Source organism: Lontra canadensis, unplaced genomic scaffold (assembly GCF_010015895.1).
Source record: "Lontra canadensis isolate GAN:19392208 unplaced genomic scaffold, GSC_riverotter_1.0 scaffold32, whole genome shotgun sequence".
Lineage (NCBI taxonomy): Eukaryota > Metazoa > Chordata > Mammalia > Carnivora > Mustelidae > Lontra > Lontra canadensis.
The window spans coordinates 12,843,934-12,865,140 of NW_022631026.1; the positions used below are offsets into that span (position 1 = coordinate 12,843,934).

The 21,207-nt window shown below is 38.2% G+C and overlaps 1 protein-coding gene across 3 annotated transcripts in view; it reads right to left on the reverse strand.

The window, feature by feature from the left end:
• The window catches only part of SMC6 (structural maintenance of chromosomes 6), a 75,444-nt gene that overhangs the window by 46,498 nt on the left and 7,739 nt on the right, over positions 1 to 21,207 (reverse strand). For all 3 annotated transcript variants that reach the window (XM_032866882.1, XM_032866880.1, XM_032866881.1), the window contains exons 2-8: positions 20,586 to 20,728; positions 18,773 to 18,890; positions 16,562 to 16,667; positions 9,462 to 9,598; positions 8,766 to 8,827; positions 4,997 to 5,077; positions 3,437 to 3,538 (exon numbers count right to left, since the gene is read on the reverse strand). In XM_032866882.1, the coding sequence (XP_032722773.1) occupies positions 3,437 to 3,538; positions 4,997 to 5,077; positions 8,766 to 8,827; positions 9,462 to 9,598; positions 16,562 to 16,667; positions 18,773 to 18,890; positions 20,586 to 20,723 (744 nt within the window). In that variant the 5' untranslated portion in view covers positions 20,724 to 20,728. The remainder of the gene's footprint in view (positions 1 to 3,436; positions 3,539 to 4,996; positions 5,078 to 8,765; positions 8,828 to 9,461; positions 9,599 to 16,561; positions 16,668 to 18,772; positions 18,891 to 20,585; positions 20,729 to 21,207) is intronic.

Genomic DNA, 21,207 nt, shown 5'->3' on the forward strand with positions numbered 1-21,207 from the left:
GCTCTTGATTTTGGCTCAGGTCATGATCTCAGGGTCATGAGACTGAGCTGCTGCCACCCCATCTCCCTGGGCTCTGTGCTGGGTAGAGACTGCTTAAGATTCTCTCTCTTTGTCTCTATCCCTCTGCCCCTTCCCCGCTTGCTTGGATGCACACACATGCTCTCCAAAAATTAAATTAATAGTATAAATCATCAAACACGTGTCAAATATAACGACATTAAAACAGCTTCTGAGGTGGTTTAGATTCTGTACACCTGGGTAGATGGCCTCCTCACTTCATCCATACTTACGATCTTCAACTAGGGCCTCACACTGTGGATCTAATACGTCTCTATCAGTCACATTCCCAATTCTCCAGAATTATTTCAATCCATTATCACTCTCTTCAAGCCTCATACTCCCCCATCACCCTAATTCCTCACTCATTCTCACCGCCTCCTACTTCAGAAAACTTAGTGGCCATGGGAGGAAACTCTCTCCAACTTCCACCAACCTCATTTACAAATCTAAAGCAGGAGGAGGTGGCTTCCTGACACTGAAGTCCAGCCCCCATTTCCTACCTACATATTTTGGATCCGACCACCAGCTTCTGCCTTCTCAGGAGGCCTGAATTAGTTCATTTTTCATGCCTATCTTTTCATCTTTGTTTCCACTTGGACCTCTTCACTGACTTCCTTCTGTTATCATGTTTAGTCTTTACTCACTTATCTTTCCCATTTACAAACAAAACCGCCACTACTCATGCTTGGGCACCTCCTCCTCTCCTCCTCAAAGTTTTCTGAAAGTTATCTCTATTCCATTTCCTCATATTTTCAGCCCCACAAATCTGGCTTCTGTTTTCACCACTACTGAAACTTCTCTAGTCACAGGCCTCTCTGCAGATTATGTCACTAAATACAGGGAGCATCTGTCAAACCTTGTGGTGCTTGCCACTGATCACTGTCTTCTCAAATTCTCTTCTCTTGGCCTCTGTGGCTTCCATGAGTGTTTTTCATGGCTCAGGCCCGGACCCACTTTCCTCTCCTCCTCAGCAAGCTAAGTCATTCCTGCAGCTTGCACACCAACAATACATTAATGAGTCTCAAATTTTTACTGAAGCCAGACTTCTGAATTCCTCACTCATATGTCCAATTGGATGTTTTGTAAGCACCTCAAAACTAATGTGTTCAAAATGAAATTCATTTTTCTAAAAAGAAAGAAAAGAAAAAATGGCTCCTCTTTCCAAGATTCCTATCTTAAGCAACAGCTTACTGCTCAGGTCATCCACCTGGAGGTCATTCAGTCACCCTTGTTATCTCTTCTGTCTCAACTTCACTCCTCCTTGTCCCACAATCGCCTCTGCTCAAATCATTTCAAAACTCCCCTCCACTAACCTGCTACTACTCTTACGTCATCATTATCTCTGTGGACAATGATAACTCTTTATTGATCTCTCTACATTAGTTCCTTCCTTACAGGAATTCACTCTCTTCCACAGCAGATTACAAATATTCATTTAGTCAATCATCCATTTCACTTGTTCTACAGCTCTTAGGTTTACAAGGTCCTCTATAGTTTGGCCTCTTCATTCTCACCCTTGTGCACTCTGGCCAATCTGGAATTCTTTCAGCTTTCTAAAAGCACCATATACTCTCTTGCCCAAGATGCTGCCACACTCTTACCCCCAGGAACCACACCCTTCCTTACTCTCTCCATCCCTTGCCTGGCATTGTTCATCCTTCAGTTCTCACCCTGGATATCATCCTTAACGATGACACCCCTCCCATGTCTCTACCCCACTGCTGATACCTTCTTAAATGCTTTTGTACAAATCTAATCACAAGTCCTTTAGTAGGGCCCACCATCCTGGTATTTACTATATGTTTCCTGCTGAACAGTTAGGTTTCTGACCCCAGAACCCAGATATGTATTTGCCGTCATATGGCCATGGACAATACACAATGCCAGGAGGCACGTGCTGGAACTTGGTTTTTGTTGACTGAACACCTTCTAGTTTCTATCTAACCTTCACATAATATTTCCTACAGATTTAAATATTCAAGTCCAGAGCTTATTTTGAGAATATAGTACATTAATTAATTAGAAAAAAAGCTCTTATTATGGGCATATTATATATAAGGAATTCTGCTACATGATATAGGGAAACGCTTCTTAAACTTGGTAATCAAAACACCTTTAGTAGTTGATAACAAAGTATACCATAGAGAAAGTGGGTGTTCAACCCCCAGCTGTCTGAAGCGAATACATTTTTTCAATGTCCTGATTTATTATTTTTAAAATAATAAGTAAAACATATGCTATCATTTTTTAAAATATGCAAATATTTCCTCTTCCCAATAACACCAATACACCAAGAAATTGTGTTGTACTAATTCTGTGGTTTATAGTTTATAGTGTGCCTCCTGGCACACTACCACTATCCTGGGTTTGAAGGGATAATGTGAGGAATAAAAATAAATATACCCATCCTTGCTGTTAAGAGTTTTCATACACCCACAGACCTAACTTTAAATATGCAATCCTGAAAACCTAAAGTAAAAGGGTCACTGTAGCACCAAATAAAGCTGACCTGGGTCAATCATTAGCACAATTCTGCGTCAAAAGAACAAGCTAGGAACTAGCTGAAAGCTCCCCTGATTCTAGTAAACTGATTAGGTAACTAAAGAACGAGATACAGAATTACAATAATTGGTGAGAGTCAATGTACAGGATAAAAAGCTCAAATGTAAGCCTTATGATTCTGAGGTCCTTGATTAGCATAGAGAAGGTTGGATCTTCAGGAATCTGATGATAGTACAAGAAGAAAATATAGCAGATGTAAAACCAATTTTAAGAAAGTCACACTGGCTTGAGTAATTTCAGATTCCACAAGTATACACAGCTTCCAAGCTGGTAAGTACTGATGCGACAGGTGCGACCAAGTTATCAGTGCTCCGTGAATGTTAACATTGCCCCAGTGGGAGGAAAGAGTTATCCACCACAGATGATGATAAATGTATATTATGCTTTTTATCAGCTTGAGGCATGTGCTTATTTTGCATTCAAAAGAAATATTAAAGTTTTATATTATATTATTTATATTATAATAGATTATATATTATTTTATATAAATATTATAGTGGGAGTTAGTGATACTTTACTGTAATACCAACTAGTCATATATCAAGGCTTAAGCATGTAAAATACTGCTCTGTCCTCTAGCTTATGGCCTAACAGAGGAAAACGTGTACATACCCATTATGCCAAAACAAAAATGTAAAGGCTGATAAATACCCTGAATATAAAAACCACATGTCCTATATTTCATAGAGTGTATGAAAGTGTCATTAGTTTTATACAGATACACACCTACAGACAGGTATACAATTATACAGTACCACTTATAAGTACTACAGGAATTTGATCTCAAAACTATTTGCATTAAGTATTTACAAACCTCTTCTCCTTGATTTATCTGCTCCTTTGTTCTTTCTTTTGTTTCCATAATATATGAATAATCTTCTTTCATCTGTTCAAGTTGGGTTGCTTTCATAAAAAACTGTATCAATGAGAAAAACACAATTAGGAGTTTGTAAATTTCCACAGAACTGAAAAAATCTGTTGGTCTCCAAAAATATTTGAACAATTATGTAAAAAGATATTAAAAACACACTCAAGTTTTCACACCCAAAATTTACTTAATATACTCTGTTCATATCTATATATTCGTTTGTAATAGCTCTTAAAAACCCACATTAAGAAAACACTTCGGTGTAAGAGATAATACCATCTTGAAAACTCATTTTCACTGATTCTTTCATTCTTTAAACAAATATGAATAAAAAGAAAACATCTCTATTCTTGATCTTGGTACATCTTGAATTTTTAGAAAAGGAAATAATGAAACCCATTCAAAAGTTATAGCATAAGTAGTAGTCAAATATTTTGTAAGCTTTCTAAATAATTTACAGTTTAAAGGTTATTATGTATGGCCAATCATTCCCTTGAATTTCCTTAAAGATTAATTTTAAAATAACCCATTTTCTGGCAAAGACCGAGAAGGCAAGAAACAAGAAATGTTGGAGAAATTGTGGAGAAAGGGGAAGCGTCTTACACTGTTGGTGGGAATGCAAGTTGCTGCAGCCACTTTGGAATACAGTGAGGAGGTTCCTTAAAAAACTAAAAACAGACCTTATAACCCAGCAATTACACTACTGGGTATTTACCCCAAAGATACAGATGTAGTGAAAAGAAGGGCCACGTACACCCCAGTGTTCATAGCAGCAATGTCCACAAAAGCCAAAATATGGAAAGAGCCAAGATGCCCTTCAACAGATGAATGGATAAAGAAGATGTGGTCCATATACACAAAGGAATACTACTCAGTCATCAGAAAGGATGAACACCCAACTTTTGCATCAACACGGATGGGACAGGAGAAATGCTGAAGTAATGTGAAATAAGTCAGAGAAAATCAGTTATCATACGGTTTCACTTATTTGTGGAACATAAGGAATAGCATGGAGGACATTAGGAGAAGGAAGGGAAAAATGAAGGGGGAGAAATTGGAGTGGGAGACAAATCATGAGAGATTATGGACTCCAGGAAAGTTGGGTGAGCCTAGTGATGGGTATTAAGGAGGGCACAGATTGCATGGAGCCGTGGGTATTATACGCAGATAACGAATCATGGAACACTACATCAAGAACTAACGATGTACTGTGTGATGACTAACATAACATAATAAAAAATAATAATAATAACTTTAAAAAAAGAATAATCCATTCTCTCTCAGAATTAAAAGCCAAAAAGTGAAAACAAGAATTTACCAAAAAAATTATACTTCCATCATATTTAGACCTTCCCTAAATTAGTTCTACAGTATTACTGTAAAAAGGTGGCTTTAAAAAACCCAACTCAATATTTATTATGTGAGCAAGCGTTACGTTCGGTATACATGGTTTATCTATTAATGTATTCTTTTTGACAAATTCCCATCTCCTTTGGCAGTCCTTACTTTGTATTTGTCTCCCTCATTTTTAGACTGCAAGAACTGCTTGCTCATCTCTTGTGTTAAAACAGAAACAGGATTATCCACCTGAAACAAACAAGAGAGGTTATTTTTGAATATTTCATTTTAATACCTTAAAAATAAATGAACTGAAATACAGCATACAATTCACCAATGGTGTCATCAAGAAGGCTAAGGTTAGAGTATTTAGGTAAATATACAAAGAAAAATATTAGAACTTCTTAATGTGAAGAAAATGTTTCATTACTTCATGATACTAAACTAAATACCATATACAAAATTATTCTGCCACTCAGTGAGGGCACGGGCATATTCTTTTACCTGTTTTATAGAATTTCACTCCTATGCTACTGGTTAGTAATCAGACAACAGTGAGTAAAGCCCTCAGCTGCCTTGGATTTTTGTGTTTCATGGCCCTATGTAGCCCTGGGCAAGTCAGTTTCTCCAACTGAATATAGAAAGTCCAACTAATTTCTCATCAGAATTATGATGCCAAATAGTGTTTATTTTTCTTAAAGCAGTTCTTTAGATTTTCCATTTGTTATTATTTCTTCATGATTATAAAATAAACAGAAATGCTGAAGTCATTTCTACCTTTTGGGGAAGGAATCACTTTAAATAAGCCATTGCTTGAACTGCACTACCTATAACTAACAAGCTAAAGTATAGTTATATAACGGTCAAGTACAGTAACCGACCAAAGCACAGGGGAGAAAGTTTAAAACATATATATATGAAACTTGTTTCAGAAAGATTCAAGATCATTACTCATTGGTATACTTAGTATTAGTAAGAAAGTAATTTGTGTATTAGAAAATAATCCCATTTGCAAGTTACAGAATATGTAGGACCAGTAAAAATGAAAAAATATATATATATATTTTTTCAGGTTTTATATATTTGAGGGACAGAGAGCGTGAGTGGGGTGTGGGGCGGGAGAGGCAGAGGGAGTGGGAAAAGCAGACTCCCTACTGAGCAGGGAGCCCAGTGTGGGGTTTGATCCCAGTACCTTGAAATCACGACCCAAACTGAAGGCAGATATTTAACTACTGAGCCACCCAGTGCCCCTAAATAAAAAAATTTAAAGGTCTTCATTTTGCCATCTGTAAGATGCTAAATGTACTTTGTTAGCATAACAATGGTTTAAAATCGTCCCTTTTAAATAAAATTTTGTGCTCGCTTCAGTAGCACAAAAACTTTTTAAGTAAAATTTTGGGTGTCCTCTTCTAAGATAACAAAAACATTTATAGGGTGATAAAGAAACCCCTACGTTACTTTATTATTATCATTATATAGGTAGACCAGACTGCCACGTGTTTTTGCTCTGTATCTTAATTTCACATTCCGTCTGACTTCTTAAAATTAAGGCCTAATGCACTAGCTTTACCGACAGAGATTTTAACCAACTTTGAATTAGTAGCTTCACCAAAATTTATATTCTTTTGTCTACATTTTTCTGTTTGTTCCTGAAATGGGGTTCCTAGTTCCTAATAGTCTAGGGATTATGTAAGAATCTTGCAGCTTTACCTGTTAAGACTAGAGCAAGCAAAAGGCAAGCACAAACAGGTAAACTTCAGAGAAAGGATAAGAAGGGGAGGCACAGGGGCGCCTGGGTGGCTCAGTGGGTTGAGCCTCTGCCTTCAGCTCAGGTCATAATCTCAGGGTCCTGGGATGGAGCTTTCTGCTCAGCGGGGAGCCTGCTTCTCCCATTCTCTCTCTGCCTACTTGTGATCTCTCTCTCGGTGTCAAATAAATAAATAAAATCTTTAAAAAAAAAAAAAGAAGAAGAAGAAGGGGACAGTGGACAAATAAAATCAGGTACTTAAAGACATTAAATATCCTCCTCCCTCTGGGTTATTCTAGGTCATCATTGTCCAATAGATACATAATGCAAATCACACAGATAATTTTAAATTTTCTAGTAGCTACATTAAAAATATAAAAAGAAATGGGTAAAACTGGGGTACCTGGTGGGCGCAGTCGGTTAAGCATCTGTCTTTGGCTTGGGTCATGATCTCGGGGTCCTAGGATTGAGCCCTGCATAGGGCTCCCTGCTCAGCATGGAGTCTGCTTCTCCCTCTCCCTCTGCCTTTCCTCCCTGCTCATGCTCTCTCTCTCTCTCTCTCTCTAGACTGCACTCTCTCTAATAAATAAATAAATAAAAATCTTTAAAAAAAAAAAAGAACAGATAAAATAATTCTAATCTAAAATATTATCATTTTAACATATACCTATATAAAAATGAGATTATTCCTTTACATTAAGTCTTCAAAATCTAGTGTGTATCTCACACGACAGTGCATGTCAGTTTGGACCACCCACATTCAAGTGCTCGATACCCACATGTGGCGAATGGTTACCGTACAGGTTAGTGTAGCTCTAGGCCTTCCCTATGTTGATCAATGAACCTGAACCTTTGGTTTGCTGCATCCTACCAGAAAAGGACTAAAGAAGGTATGATAACAATCTTCAAATATTTCAAAAGAAATAAGCATATTTTTATATTCCTCAAGGAAGTGGGAGCTTAGAGAAACAGGCTTTATTCAACTTTTCCATAATAAAAACTTCCTGATAGAGCTGTCCTCAGAAGGACTCAGAAGTCTCAGGCACAAGTGATTTCTCCACCACAATCCACTTAAGCACTTGCTGGAGGGACAGGGGGGTAAATCTGGACAGTGAGAACTCTACTGGATGCCCTTCAAGATGCTCCCAAACACCTGATTCCATACACTTTTGGTTTGCTTGATTCTGCTTAAAAATTGTCCTGCATTCTAGTCTCAAATTTATTGGACGCATCTGCTTTTCTCTAGATTTTAATAATTATTTTTCTAACCTCCTGTTGCCTGATATACAAGCTACTACCCACATGTAGTTTTTTTTTACACTTAATTAAGTCAAATCAAACACTTGATTTCTTAGTCCTACATTTCAGGTGCTCAAGAGCAATATAGTAGCGGCTGACCCATTGAGCAGCATCATACAGAATATTTCTACCCTCAGAGAAAGATCTTCTGGATAGCTTTGTTCTAAACGAAACTGGAAAAAAGACCTAGATTTGTAATTATTCTTTGTCCTTGGTGACTAGTCTTGGTGTTCTTCATCCTGGAGTAACTAAGGCAGGGTGGTACATTAGAATGGAACAGGATGCACAGATCCCCAGCCAGGCTCTACCAGCAACCATGCCTAGACCACTGTAGGGGTAAATTTACTTTTTCTAGTTCTATTATCACCTACAAAATAAAAGTGAATTAGATGACCTCCAAAGACAATTCCAGCACTAATAAGACTACATGCTCTACTTCTAATTATTCGAAGTATCTTAGCAGAAATGACTGGAGCCTGATCTCCTTAGGTATGATCAGGAACTCCAAAATTATACATAAAGAAAGCTTTATGTTTCTAGAATAAATTTTTTTTCTACAAAAATTTAGCATTGCGTTTAGAAAACTATGATGCTATTCTGACTAGGATCGCAGAAAGCAAAGAAACTTTATAGCCTTTATTAACATCTATTTTAGCCTGTACCAGTACAGACTAGATGTTTTTGACTCCTCTTTCAAATCACAGGTGTTCTACTAGGCACTGAAAATTCCTGCTGAATTAGTAAATTTTAAGCAACTTTGCTAACAACAGTTGTACACGTTTGTCCTCTAGTCAGTTTACTCACAGGAGCCCATTTTGATTCTTTCAACACTGCAAATGAAATCATAAGAGAAAGTGACCAGTTACCCTCAAACAAAAATTTAGCAATTACCTGTATGTTAAAATGATCAAGAATCGCAATCAGCTCTTCTTTTCTAGTAGAAACCACAGTGCCTGGTTAAGAGAAACACATAAAATGACCAGACTATTTCTAGGGTAAAAATACAGAGAAAAAAATAAGCACGCATTTGCAAATACAAATATTAACTATTTTGTTATGTCCTTAAGAACAGGCACGCATGGGAGAGAGCTGCAGGCTGCCGGCGTCCCGAGCCAGGCACACGGAGGAGGAAGCAGCAGACGCAGGGACAGTGCTCCTCTTCCCCCTGCAGCGAAACACTTGCTTCTCCTTCTCATCTACGTCTTCGCTTCTTCTTCCTTCCTGTCCTTTTCCACCCTTGGCTAAGCCCCCTTTCCAAGTGTGATAAAAACTACAGGGGTGGAAGGAGGCCCGCAGGTGAGAACAAAGCAGCGCAGCCTGTTTCAAGGGGACCCAGGCTCTGATAACCGTGGTCCTGCCGTACGTATCCTGGGGTCAAACAACTGTGGGTGCGTGTCCGTACGGCATCCTGTGTATGTCATACATGCAGCCGACCGATCACATCTCCTGTATGTCATACAGGAGAGAGAGGTTTCAACAGTTTGGGAGGAAATTCCCTTTCAATGAATACCTGAGCAATCACTTTGCTCTGTCTAGCTGAATATTTACTTGCATTTTATATGAAATGGAAAGACACTCATAACAAACCTGTTTCACTTTTTAGTTTGTAAGACCGACTTCCATCCATGCTGATGTGCTGCTGCACGACTATAGAGTTGCCGTACACATTTGCTCGATAGGCATCGTCTCCTCTGTTCCGTAATGTTATTGAGATATCTGCTGAGCTGAAGCAAGAGGGTTAATTAAGCTAAGTCACATGAAGGTACAGTGCAATTTCAATACTAGGTTACTATAATTTTCAAAACCTCCAAAGTATTTTGCCTAATTCATTTGTGAAGTAGCTTTACGCAAGCCACTGATGGCTGACAGGTGATACAGAACAACGCTGAAGATACCACACCGAACAAAAAAGTGAAGTTGAGAATAAGGCACAAAAACACTGACTACCTTATCTATAATAGAAATGCCACATTCACATAAAAACCACTTTTTAAAATATTTTATTTATTTATTTGAGAGAGAAAGAGAGAGCACGAGTAGGGGACGGAGCAGAGAGAAGGAGAGGGACAAGCAGATTACCCAAGGAGCAGGGAGCCCCATGTGGGGCTCAATTCCAGGACCCTGAGCTGAAGTCAGACACTTAACCGACTGAGCCACCCAGGTGCCCTAAAACCATTTAAGTTTGGTTGTTTCAAGTCATGTAGGTAAGTTATACATTTTCTTATAAGCAATGTGTATTACTGTACTGCCTGACTACTCTAAATTACATAACAAAGCATTACACTGACAGCAGACCTTTAAGAATGATTAAGTAACAATTATGGTGAAATAATAACATTTTCTAAGAGCATCGGCATCAAAGAAAGCAACTTTGTTCTTTCAAATACTTGGCAATAAAAAAAATGAAAAGTATTGGTATCAAGAAACAAATGATTGAAGTTTTATCAGATTACAGAAAAATTATTTTTAAAGTTTTAAAGAAGTACATATTTTAATACATTATGGGAAAAAATATCAATCTTTATTTTTCTACTTTTGTTAAAGTAAGATTAGTAAAAAGACCATGTTAACGAGGTACATTACTAAATACATTAAAACTTCCTTAAACATAAAAGCAGACAATTCTTTTTTTCCTGGCTCATACGAACATCTGTCAAAATCCTAAAGTCCCTTAATGTGAAACTACTTCAACTGGTAATTAAATGAAATCTTTAATAGTATTTGTTTTCATGAATTTGTAATCATATTCCCAAAGTGCTCCCATTTGTAGGAATTGCAAAAAACATACTCAAAATAAACTTTACTGTAAGCTGGTGTTACAGGAGGCACACGGAAAGGTTTCATCTTCTCACCCTCTTCTCTGGGAATGCTCAAGCAGAAAGACGGGGCTCAGCAGCCATGAGTCCCCACCCTGACTCCCAGGGACTGAACTAAGTACAGAAATCTGACACAAACTGAAACAGATTCTCTTCTTTAAGAATTCAAAATAAGAAGAACTGGTAAAACCCAAATAAGGTCTATAGGTTCCTCAGTAATACCAAGGTGAACCGTATAGCTTTGATAAAAGTAACTTTGTTACTTAAGCTGTCAATATTAAGGAAAATTAGATGAAGGTCATACAGGAAACTATACAATCTTTGCAACACTTCCATAAATCTAGATTACTTCATAGTGAAAAGTTTTATCAACAAACCCAAATGAAGGTACAACCAAGTCAAGAGCTGGTGATTCCTTGAGGCCTCTGAGGACCAGAGAAACCAGTTTGGGACATTACCCCCTGACCAGAGGAGAGCAGCAAAAGCATACAATGGAGAAGCTCCTGGGAAACCACCAAGACAGACAGAAAGACACACCCACAGACATTGGCATTGAATCTGAGACAAAGAGAAGGTAAGAGCACTTCCTTACACACACTGCCCCACAGACAAGGACAGTAAGAGGTCAATGAGTGCACACACGAGGACAGAGTAACAAAGACCTGGATAAGTTATAAGGAAGAGAACACATACTCCAGAGATGAGAGAAACACATTTACAAACTCACACGCTTGTCAAAAGGAGAAAGAGGGAAGGGAATGAAACACAGCTTAGCCCATTAAGTGAGGGGGTGAGGCTGGGTGGTATAGCAGAAGGGTTGCAGCATGGATCTAAAAGAAGGGAGTGGTAGACAGAGGCCTATAGACAAAGACACAGAAAAGCAGAGACACAAAACAGAAAGGCCCAGAGCAGGTAATACTTGGTTCTGAGGTCTCTCAGTTCCAGTCACTCATGAGACCCAATTGTACTTCTTCCCTGCAGGTTCTAAGACACATATCTCTGAATCTTTATAATAAATCACCTTTTCTCAACTACTCTAAGCTGGGGTGTGTGTGTTTAAATCAGAAATACATAATTAGGACAGATACGCTCCTGAAAAATTGTAATTAATTGGATTTTTAAAAGCTCCTGAGTTGGTTTTAATGAACAGTCAAGGCTGAAAACCATTAACTGAAGTATAGTAGGGGAAGGGCAACTGGCCTACCATAAGGAGAAAAAATATTTTATTTCACTAGCTAGTATGATTACCTAATATTAGGTGAATGCACCTCATGAAAACATTTAAAAAATAAAGTGAGTACAGAGAAACAAAAGCAAAAATGAACTATAGGGACTACATCAGGATAAAAAGCTTTTGAATAGCAAAGGAAACAGTCAACAATACTAAAAGGTAACCTACAGAATGGGAGGAGGTATTTGCAAATGTCTTATCAGATAAAGGGCTAGTATCCAAAATCTACAAAGAACTTATCAAACTCAACACCCAAGAAGCAAAAAATCCAGTCAAGAAATGGGCACAAGACATGAACAGATGTTTCTCCAAAGAAGACATACAAATGGCCAACAGACACATGAAAACATGCTCAATATCACTTGACATCAGGGAAATACAAATCAAAACCACAATGGGATACCACCTCAGACCAGTGAGAATGGCTAAAATTAACAACTCAGGAAAATGGATGTTGGTGAAGATGCAGAGAAAGAGGGGACCGTCTCACACTGCTGGTGGGAATGCAAGCTGGTGCAGCCACTCTGGAAAAGAGTATGGAGGTTCCTCAAAAAGTTGAAAATAGAGCTACCCTATGACCCAGCAGTTGCACTACTAGGTATTTATCCAAAGGCTACAAACACAGTGATTTGAAGGGGCATCTGCACTCCAATGTTTACAGCAGCAATGCCCATACTACCCAAAATAGGGAAAGAGCCCAGACACCCACTGACAGATGAAGAGATGAAGAAGTGGTGTATATATGCATTGGAATATTACTCAGCCATCAAAAAGAATGATATCTTGCCATTTGCAATGACATGGACAGAACCAGAGGATGTTATGCTAAGTGAAAAAAGTTAAAAAAAGACAAATATTGTATGATTTCACTCATATGTGGAATTTAAGAAACAAAACAGATAAACACAGGGGAAGGGAAGGAAAAATAAAATGGAAACAGAGAGGGAGATAAACCATAAGAGACTCTTAACAATAGAGACTAACTGAGGGTTGATGGAGGGGAGGTGGGTGGGAGGATGGGGTTAACTGGCTGTTGGACATTAAGGAGAGCAATTAATGGAATAAGCACTAGGTATTATATGCAACTGATGAATCACTAAATTCTACCTTTGAAACTAAGAAACTATATGTTAATTAAATTAAACTTAAATAGAAAATTAAATAAAAATAAAGTGACTATGTATATTTCCTCTCTGAATCATTAAACACCTCTCTTGATCTACAGCAAACATCTACTTTATTCTTTTCATTCCTAGCTACTCCTTGTATTTACATAACTTTAGTATTGTTAGAACTTTGGAGGCACTGGTATCCCGTTGTGAAGAATTTGAATAAAGAAAGGCAAGTTTTTTTAAAAAAAAAACATGGCTGAGGAGAAAAGCTCCATAATAACTGCTCAAAACACCTGTACAAGGAGAGACACGGACAACTTTACTGGGCCCTAACTGCTGTCTCCTCACCATCATGATGTAGCTCATCCTGAATTGGGGTTAAGAGCCATGGAGCCCAATGTCTGTAAATATGGGAGACCCTTAAGTGAAGAGACTATAGATGGGAGTTCTTTCAGAATGACAACAGAAACAAGTAGTGCCACAGAAAGAATGTGGCTTCTTTCTCAACTCGCGAAAAAAAATCGATCTGCACAGAAGTATCTGGCAGCAGCAGACCAACAGCAACAAGGAACAAGCCGTGTAAAACTATGACGCATCTGCTCTGTCCCGGAGTAGCCAGCTCATCTGCAGGAAGTTCTGCAGCCTTGACTGAATCAATCAGAAATGCAGAGTAGGAGAGTAGGAGTTTTCGTCCCTCCATAACCCACTCCCAACGGCACAACTGATGTCAGAAATGGGACTGCTGCAAAGATCCCAAAGCCACCAGGGCTAGTATTCAGAAGGCCAGGGGAGGGAGCCGTGAACTAAACATGTTCAAGAAGAACCTGAAAAACAAGGGGCATGAGACCTTGGATCACTGAGAGAGGTTTCCACGGAGGAGCTGCATTAGGCCCCAGCACCACTGTAAAGGGTTGGTGGCTGACAGAGGGCTGACTCCCAGGTAAAGTACCTCAGGGCACAGTTCTCTGAACCTCACTGGACAAGCATTGCTACAGAGAGCTGAAACCCCCAACAACTGAGAGCCCAGGTGCTATCAATGGGGAGTGTAATGTTGGCGGGGGTTGGGGTGGGGAGCGGTGGGGAGGAGAGTACCAAGGACTCTCTTGAACCTGAGCCAAACCAACAGACCTTCTTCAGACAAAGTGGGACAGCCATGATTTTAGATACAGAATCGACTAAGACTAGAACTGAAAAGCTCCATGAGCTCATTCTGTAAAAAAGTGATGACAGAACCAGAGACTATAAAATAAGAAGAAATTCACAGATACTGAATATTTTAATCATTTATTTTAAAATGACCTATTTGTGAGAGAGAGAGAGCATGCACACTCATAAGTGAGGTTTAAAGGGGGCGGGGGGAGAACCAGAATCCCCAGTGAGCGTGGTGCCCATTATGGGGCTGGATGGATCCCACAACCCTGAGATCATCCCACAAACCCTGAGCCAAAATCAAGAGTCAGACCCTCAACTGACTGAGCCAACAAGGCGCACCATGAAATTCACAGATATCGAACATTTTTTTTTTATAATTTTATTTTTTATAAACATATATATATATATATATATATATATATTTTTTCCCCCAGGGGTACAGGTCTGTGAATCTCCAAGATATCGAACATTTTAAACGAAGAAGGGATGACTAGAAGAATAGTAATGGGTTTGAAAAAGCTGTTTTTAAGCTACTTTTTCAGACAAGGTCAGTAAATAGGAGACTGAGCTCAGGAAAAGCTTTTAACTGTTATTAACTGTTTAAAATACATTAATATTCCTATCTCCAGGCAGCTATATCCTTGAAAGTTAGTGATTCATGTAAGCTGGACTTTTCCTTATTTAAGTGATATTCTGAGGACAAGTCTCAGAAAGAATTTTCTGCTTTGGTCCAGATATTTCCCAAGTGGCTAAAAACAAACAAACAAAAAATATATATTTAACTGAAACATAAAACATTCAGTGGTACAGAAAAAAAGGTTTTTTTTTCCCCTCAAAGTTCCTATTTGAAAGAGCAATGTGTTATCTGGCTAGGCAGACCATGTGATTGTTTGGACAACTAAGAAATGTATAGTTAAGTATAATGAATTGAAACAGAGCTGGGACCATTAAAAACGTTGAAATAATTTATATTTGACCTCAGATATTATTTGGTTGGGGACTACCGAGAGAAGACCTTGCTGGGCTGGGACCCAAATAAGATAAGGAGAGACAGAAAATATGCTGGAGAATTGTTACCAAGTAGCTCGTTTCCAAGGCCATATAGCATGGGAAATTATTTTCTGTGTATCTTCACCCCTTCTCCTGTGTCCACTTGGAACTCTGGCTTAGGGTTAAGATTCCCATGGTTTTCTGAGGGATACATGAGAAAACTGCAGTCCTGGTTTACATCCCATCCCTCTTCTATATATGAGCAGAAGGAAAGTCTATTATACGAAAAAAGATCACTTAATTATCAAAGTTCCAGAGGTTCTAGGCATGGGGCATGCAAGAGAGAAACGAGAGATGCAAGCAGCCTCACTCTGAGAGCTAGTATAACAGAGTTTTGGGCTTCCAGTTTTTTGGAGACACAAGGATCCCTTCAGAGTTACTTGAAGCTGTATTAAGAAGAAAAGGAGATCAGCCTGAAGAGTGCTCTTAATGGGCAAAAGAACCTAAGTCTAAGACAATGCAAACTAGGGAATTAAGATAAAGTTACATGAAGGCAAGTTACATCAAAAAGAATTACAAATGGGTCACCTGGGTGGTTCAGTCGGTTAAGCGTCTCTTGATTTCAGCTTGGGTCATAATTTCAGGTCTGTGGGATTGAGCCCCACACTGGGCTCCGTGCTCACGTGGAGTCGGGTTTATCCCTCTGCTCCCCCCACCCTTGTGCGCTCTCTTTCAAATAAATAAATAAAATCTTAAAAAAATAATAAAGAAAAGCAAGAAAGAAATGTAAGCATAGAGCCAATAAGAGTAGTTACATGACCATTCTCCAAGGGTCAAGGCAGACCACAAATAGATGTGTGGATGTGGTCCTCAAATCGAAATCACTGGCAAAGCTCCTGAGTAAAGGACGTAAAATCAAAGACAGAGAGCAGAATACTTTTTTGGAATTCTTAGGGACTGGAGGCAGAAATTTTGCAGGGACCCTTGGCTGGTCATGGACTCTCTTTTGCCTGTATCATACCAATATGGACTTAGTGAAGTTTGGGTCAAGAGCCAGGAAAGTCCATTATTTATAAATATTCCTTTAAACAGAAATAATGCAGATTTATCACTGTTAGTTCTTTCTTCCAAAAAGGTAATAGAAACAACAGTATAAGTGGGCAGGCACATGGTAATACCTTATACAAGCTTTCTGTCTGGAGAGAGTAATAGACAAGAGAGGCCATGCAGGCAACAGACCAAGAGAAAGAAATGGAAAAAGAGGACTGCTCTGCTCTAGTTCTGGAAGTCAATTCATTTCCTACCATGTTTATACGAACTACAAATCTACAGTAAGCTGCTTCTTACTAAAGAACTGAAAAATGCATGTAGAACGCAAACACTTACTTTTGTCCATCTTTCACAAAACCTTTCAAAGAAGAGCCTCTATTAGTAGCAACAGCTTTTCCTCCAAGGCCAACGATGAGAGCTGTGAGTACTGCGCTCTTCCCACCTAAACAGACAGGTGTTGAAAAAAAATCACACTCATTAAAGAGAGAGTAATGAAAAGGCTGACTCCTACCATTTGATGTACAAAGATTTCTGAATGAAAATGTAAATTAGTTCCAACCCTGAAATGAAGTGTTACACTTCCATTATCATTTTCTTTCAGCGAACTTAAAAAAGTTTTACCTATCATGAGATATTTAGCTGCCGCTATTAGAAAAAAATTAGTACATTTCAGGAATCAAATTTTTGGCCCTAACAGGGAAATGGAAAAAGTGGTTGCTATTTTTCCAACTTACAAGTCTCATTGTTGCATCTTGGTCCATCAACCTATTAAAAATGAGTCTATCTTTCTAATTATACTTGATTCACCTGATTTTTATTACATTCTAATTTAGGCATAATTTACTTTTTCCATAAATTCAGAGAAATCAGAAACTATTTTTAACAACCCTTGAAAGCAAACAAGCCCCATAGGGACAGGGATGTTGTTTGTTTTCTTCAATGCTGTATCTCCAAGAGCAGCCCATAATAGGCACTCTGGTATTTAACAAATGAATGAACTTAAATATGAAAAAATCATCAGTCATACAGACGAATGTTTCTTTGTAATATTTTGACAATTATTATTCATAATTTGAAAATTATTCATCTCCTAGCTCTCTGAAAAGTACACTTCTTTTTATGCCAACAGATATAAAATATCACAAGCTGAAATTTTAAAACTAAACAATTACCCAGGATATGTAATCATTTTCTGAACTCCACAATCAACCAATTAAATCAACTCTTACGAGGCCATCATTTTTCACAATATAACCCAAACTAACCCAAATATACCACTGGTTAATCTGATTTAGTTCCTGGAATGCTTTTGAATCTCTAAATCTCTGCTTGTTCATTTCCAAATTCAATGCCTCCACTATTTACATTATTTCTTCTTCTCTCAGTTTTATTAATAAAATCACTGCTTCAAAATTAAAAACAAAAACAAAGAAACGACCTAATTGCAGAACCCATCAGTCTTTCCTTATTTCTTATCCTGTGGGACCTCCCAGTAGCACTGATCCCTCTGTCCATTCTCTCCTTCTTATAACATTTTCCTCTTGACCGAATATAGCACAGGAGAAACAAAGAACACCTACTGAACACTCAACAGAATTCAGAGCTGCACTCACCTAAGGTCCCTTCTAGCACACCACCAGCTGCAGGCTCTGACAAGCCTCCTCTCCGTGTATGGCTCAATTAAGTTGTCAACAGCTCAGGCCTGGCTGGTCATCACAAAAGCTGCCTAACAGGTCTTTTTAACCCCTGTATCTCTCCCCTTCTAATCCATTCTCCACAACGTGGCCACTTTGTTTCATAAATCTTGACCATGTCATCCCTTACTCATAAACTTTAACTGGCTCTCCACTGACTTTTGAATATAACACCAAAATCTCTATCATGGCATTGAAGATTCTCACCAATATCACCTACAACAGGACTCTCCAGTGTCAGCTTCTACCCCTCCCTATCTTGTAGAATAGGACAAAGCCATATAAGGTTGTTCACCACTGTCCATGCACGTCTATTTCTACTCCTTCGAACCTGCGCTGATGAGCAAAATCTTTGCCTGGAACGTCTCAGCCTCTTCTTCCCCAGTGAGATCTGCACAATCTGTCACTTTCATTCAAGTACCACCACGAATACCACCTCCTCTCCAAGTTTCATTGGCCACGATGAGAATTAGTTTCTTTCATGTTTGGATTCTCATGGCACTCTGTGTAGGCTCTATCATAACATTTAATAGATGTAAGATGCAAGGCTGCCTCAAACATAATGAGGGTAGTTTGTCCACTCTTCTAGGGTATGAATTTCAAAACAAATGGATTAAAAAAAACAAAAACAGGAAATGTTTATTCTTACTACATAAATAATAAAGCTACAGTTAACTCCTAATTTTCTTAAAGTGTAGACTGACAGCAAATAGTGAAAATATTAATGACTCTAAGTTTATAGATCTAAAACTTAGATTTATCAGCATTCAGTCACCTCTTTTACAAAAGTTAATGCATTCTAACTGTAAAGTACTGCTCAAAGTCAAATAAGGAGGAGGACAAAAGCACTTACTTCCATTGTTACCAACAACAAAGTTGACATTAGAACCAAATTTAAAGGGTCCAAGCATCGAATGACACATAAAGTTTCTTAGCTGAATACTCTCAATTATTCCAACTTCTGCTGCGGTCTATTAACCCAAAAAAAGGGAGGGGAGGGGAGAGAGAAAACAATTAATCTAATAAACTCACTATAACCATCTAAACATTTGGAGAAAGTTCAGCGGTGTAATTAATGAAAAAAGTTATAGTAAGTGATTAATGAGTAAGATGAAATTAAATGGGAACCTTCTATGAGTAATCACTCATTCTAAAGTCCTTCAAGGATCTAATAATTGTTATCACATAGTTTCTTAATAGGACTATGCTAATGTTTTGAGTCAGATAATTTTTTTGTTGGAGGGGGGCTGCCTGGTACATTTTGAGAATTTTAGCAATATCCCTACCTTCTACCCACGAGATGCTAGTAGCACACATCTAACCCCACGTTATGACAACCAAAAACATATCCAGACATTGTTAAATGTCCCCACGAGTGGCGGGGGGTTGCGAAACCCCCCTTGAATGAGAACTACTGGTACAGTAAAATTTTTAAATCTTTTTTAACAGTGTGTTTAAAAACTCCTGGTTTCTCTTTTCTGGACACCATCTTATTAAAAAGCAGAAACACTTAAATCCTTGTATGAGCAGAATATTGGAAATTATGGTTGAAGACTTTTTAAAGTAAATTTTTATTTTGATCTAACTGTAGATGCAGTTTCAAGAATAGAGGGATCCTGTGAATTCTCTACTCAGTTTCCGCCCACGGTAAATCTTACAAACCGTAGTACAGTATCACGACAGGGATACTGACATTGATCCAGTCAAGATACAGAACATTTCCAACACCACAAGGATTCCTCACGTTGCCCCTTTTATAGCCAAGCCATATCCCACCCAATCTACCTCCATCTTAACTCCTGGTCCACTAATCTGTTCTTGATTTCTGTAACGCTGTCACTTCACAAATGGTATAGAAATGTCTATTGTTGCCTATACCGGGGGTTCACGGCTAAGTAGTTTTTCATGGTATGAATGTACCACAGTGTTTAACTGTTCACTCACTGAATGACACCTGGGTTGTTTCAGTTTTGGGCTATTATAAATAAAGCTGCTATAAACATTCATGTATAGATTTTTGTGTGAAGGTATATCTTCATTTCTCTGGGGTAAATGCTGGATTTTATGGTAGGCTGTTGTTGCATGTTAAATAAAAAAATAAAATAAAATAAAATAAAATAAAAACGGCCAAACTATTTTTCAGAGTAGCTGTATCATTTTACATTCCCACCAGCAATCCACGAATGATCCAGTTGGTCTGCACCTTTGCCAGCATTTGAACTTGTCACTGCTGTCATGTTTAATTTCAGTCATTCTGATGGGTGTGTAGGGATATCTCACTGTGGTCTTAATTTGCACTTCCTCAATAACAAATGATTTTGAACATCATGTCATGTCACATCCCCTATTGTCCTTCTGAAACCTTCTAAAGGGTTGATGTTACAGGTTTGTTCCTGTTACCAGTAATTTGTGCCTTTCTTCTTTTCTTCCGTTTGGTGGCTTTATTAGAGGTTTGTCAAACTTATTGATCATTCCAAAGAACAAGCTCTTTGTTTTCTTTACCAATTGTTTCTAATAGTTAACATAAACATCAAGAGAAGTCGTATTATTTCGTCTTAGTTGGTTTTTTTTTTTAATCACACTGCCTTCCCTGATATTGAATTATCAAGAATATGACATATAAACGAGATGCAAGAACCACGCCAGGCCCCAAATTTTGCACTTACCAAAGTAGAGGTACCATTAGTGAAAGAAACTGTACATTCATCTTCATCACCGTCTTTGTCAAAGTCATCCAACTCTTCTTGTCTTGGTCTTTTGGCATTTTCAGGAGAGAAGAAATTTTCTTCCTTTCTTTTGGCCATCAGGTCTGAACATGTATTAGAGCAACAATGAAGTAAATCAAGAAATCCATATGATTATTCCATACATATTAAACTTAACAAAATAAAGGAGACAAAGCTTAAATTTTAAGTACTATGTCCATTAGTTTTTACTTTTAAGAAAGTAAAAATATCATCTGTAGAGGGGGAGGAGGCCATAAGACAAAAAACGCCAGTGGCTACTAGAGACTGGAAGGGCAACAAAATAGATTTTCCCCTCAGGTCTTCAGAAAACACAGCCTGACCGCCACCTCAATTTTAGCCCCAGGAGTCATGTCAGACTTCTAACCTGCAGAAGTATAAGGTAATAAATGTATGTTTATTAAATCATATGCATCTTTTTAAGTCATGTGCATATGCTACACTAGCTGAGTTTACTTCAGAGTTATTCATGGCCAAGATTTTATTGATATGGGCCTACCTGAATGTTCTGACTCCTGAACTGACAAATGGTAAAAGATTTTGT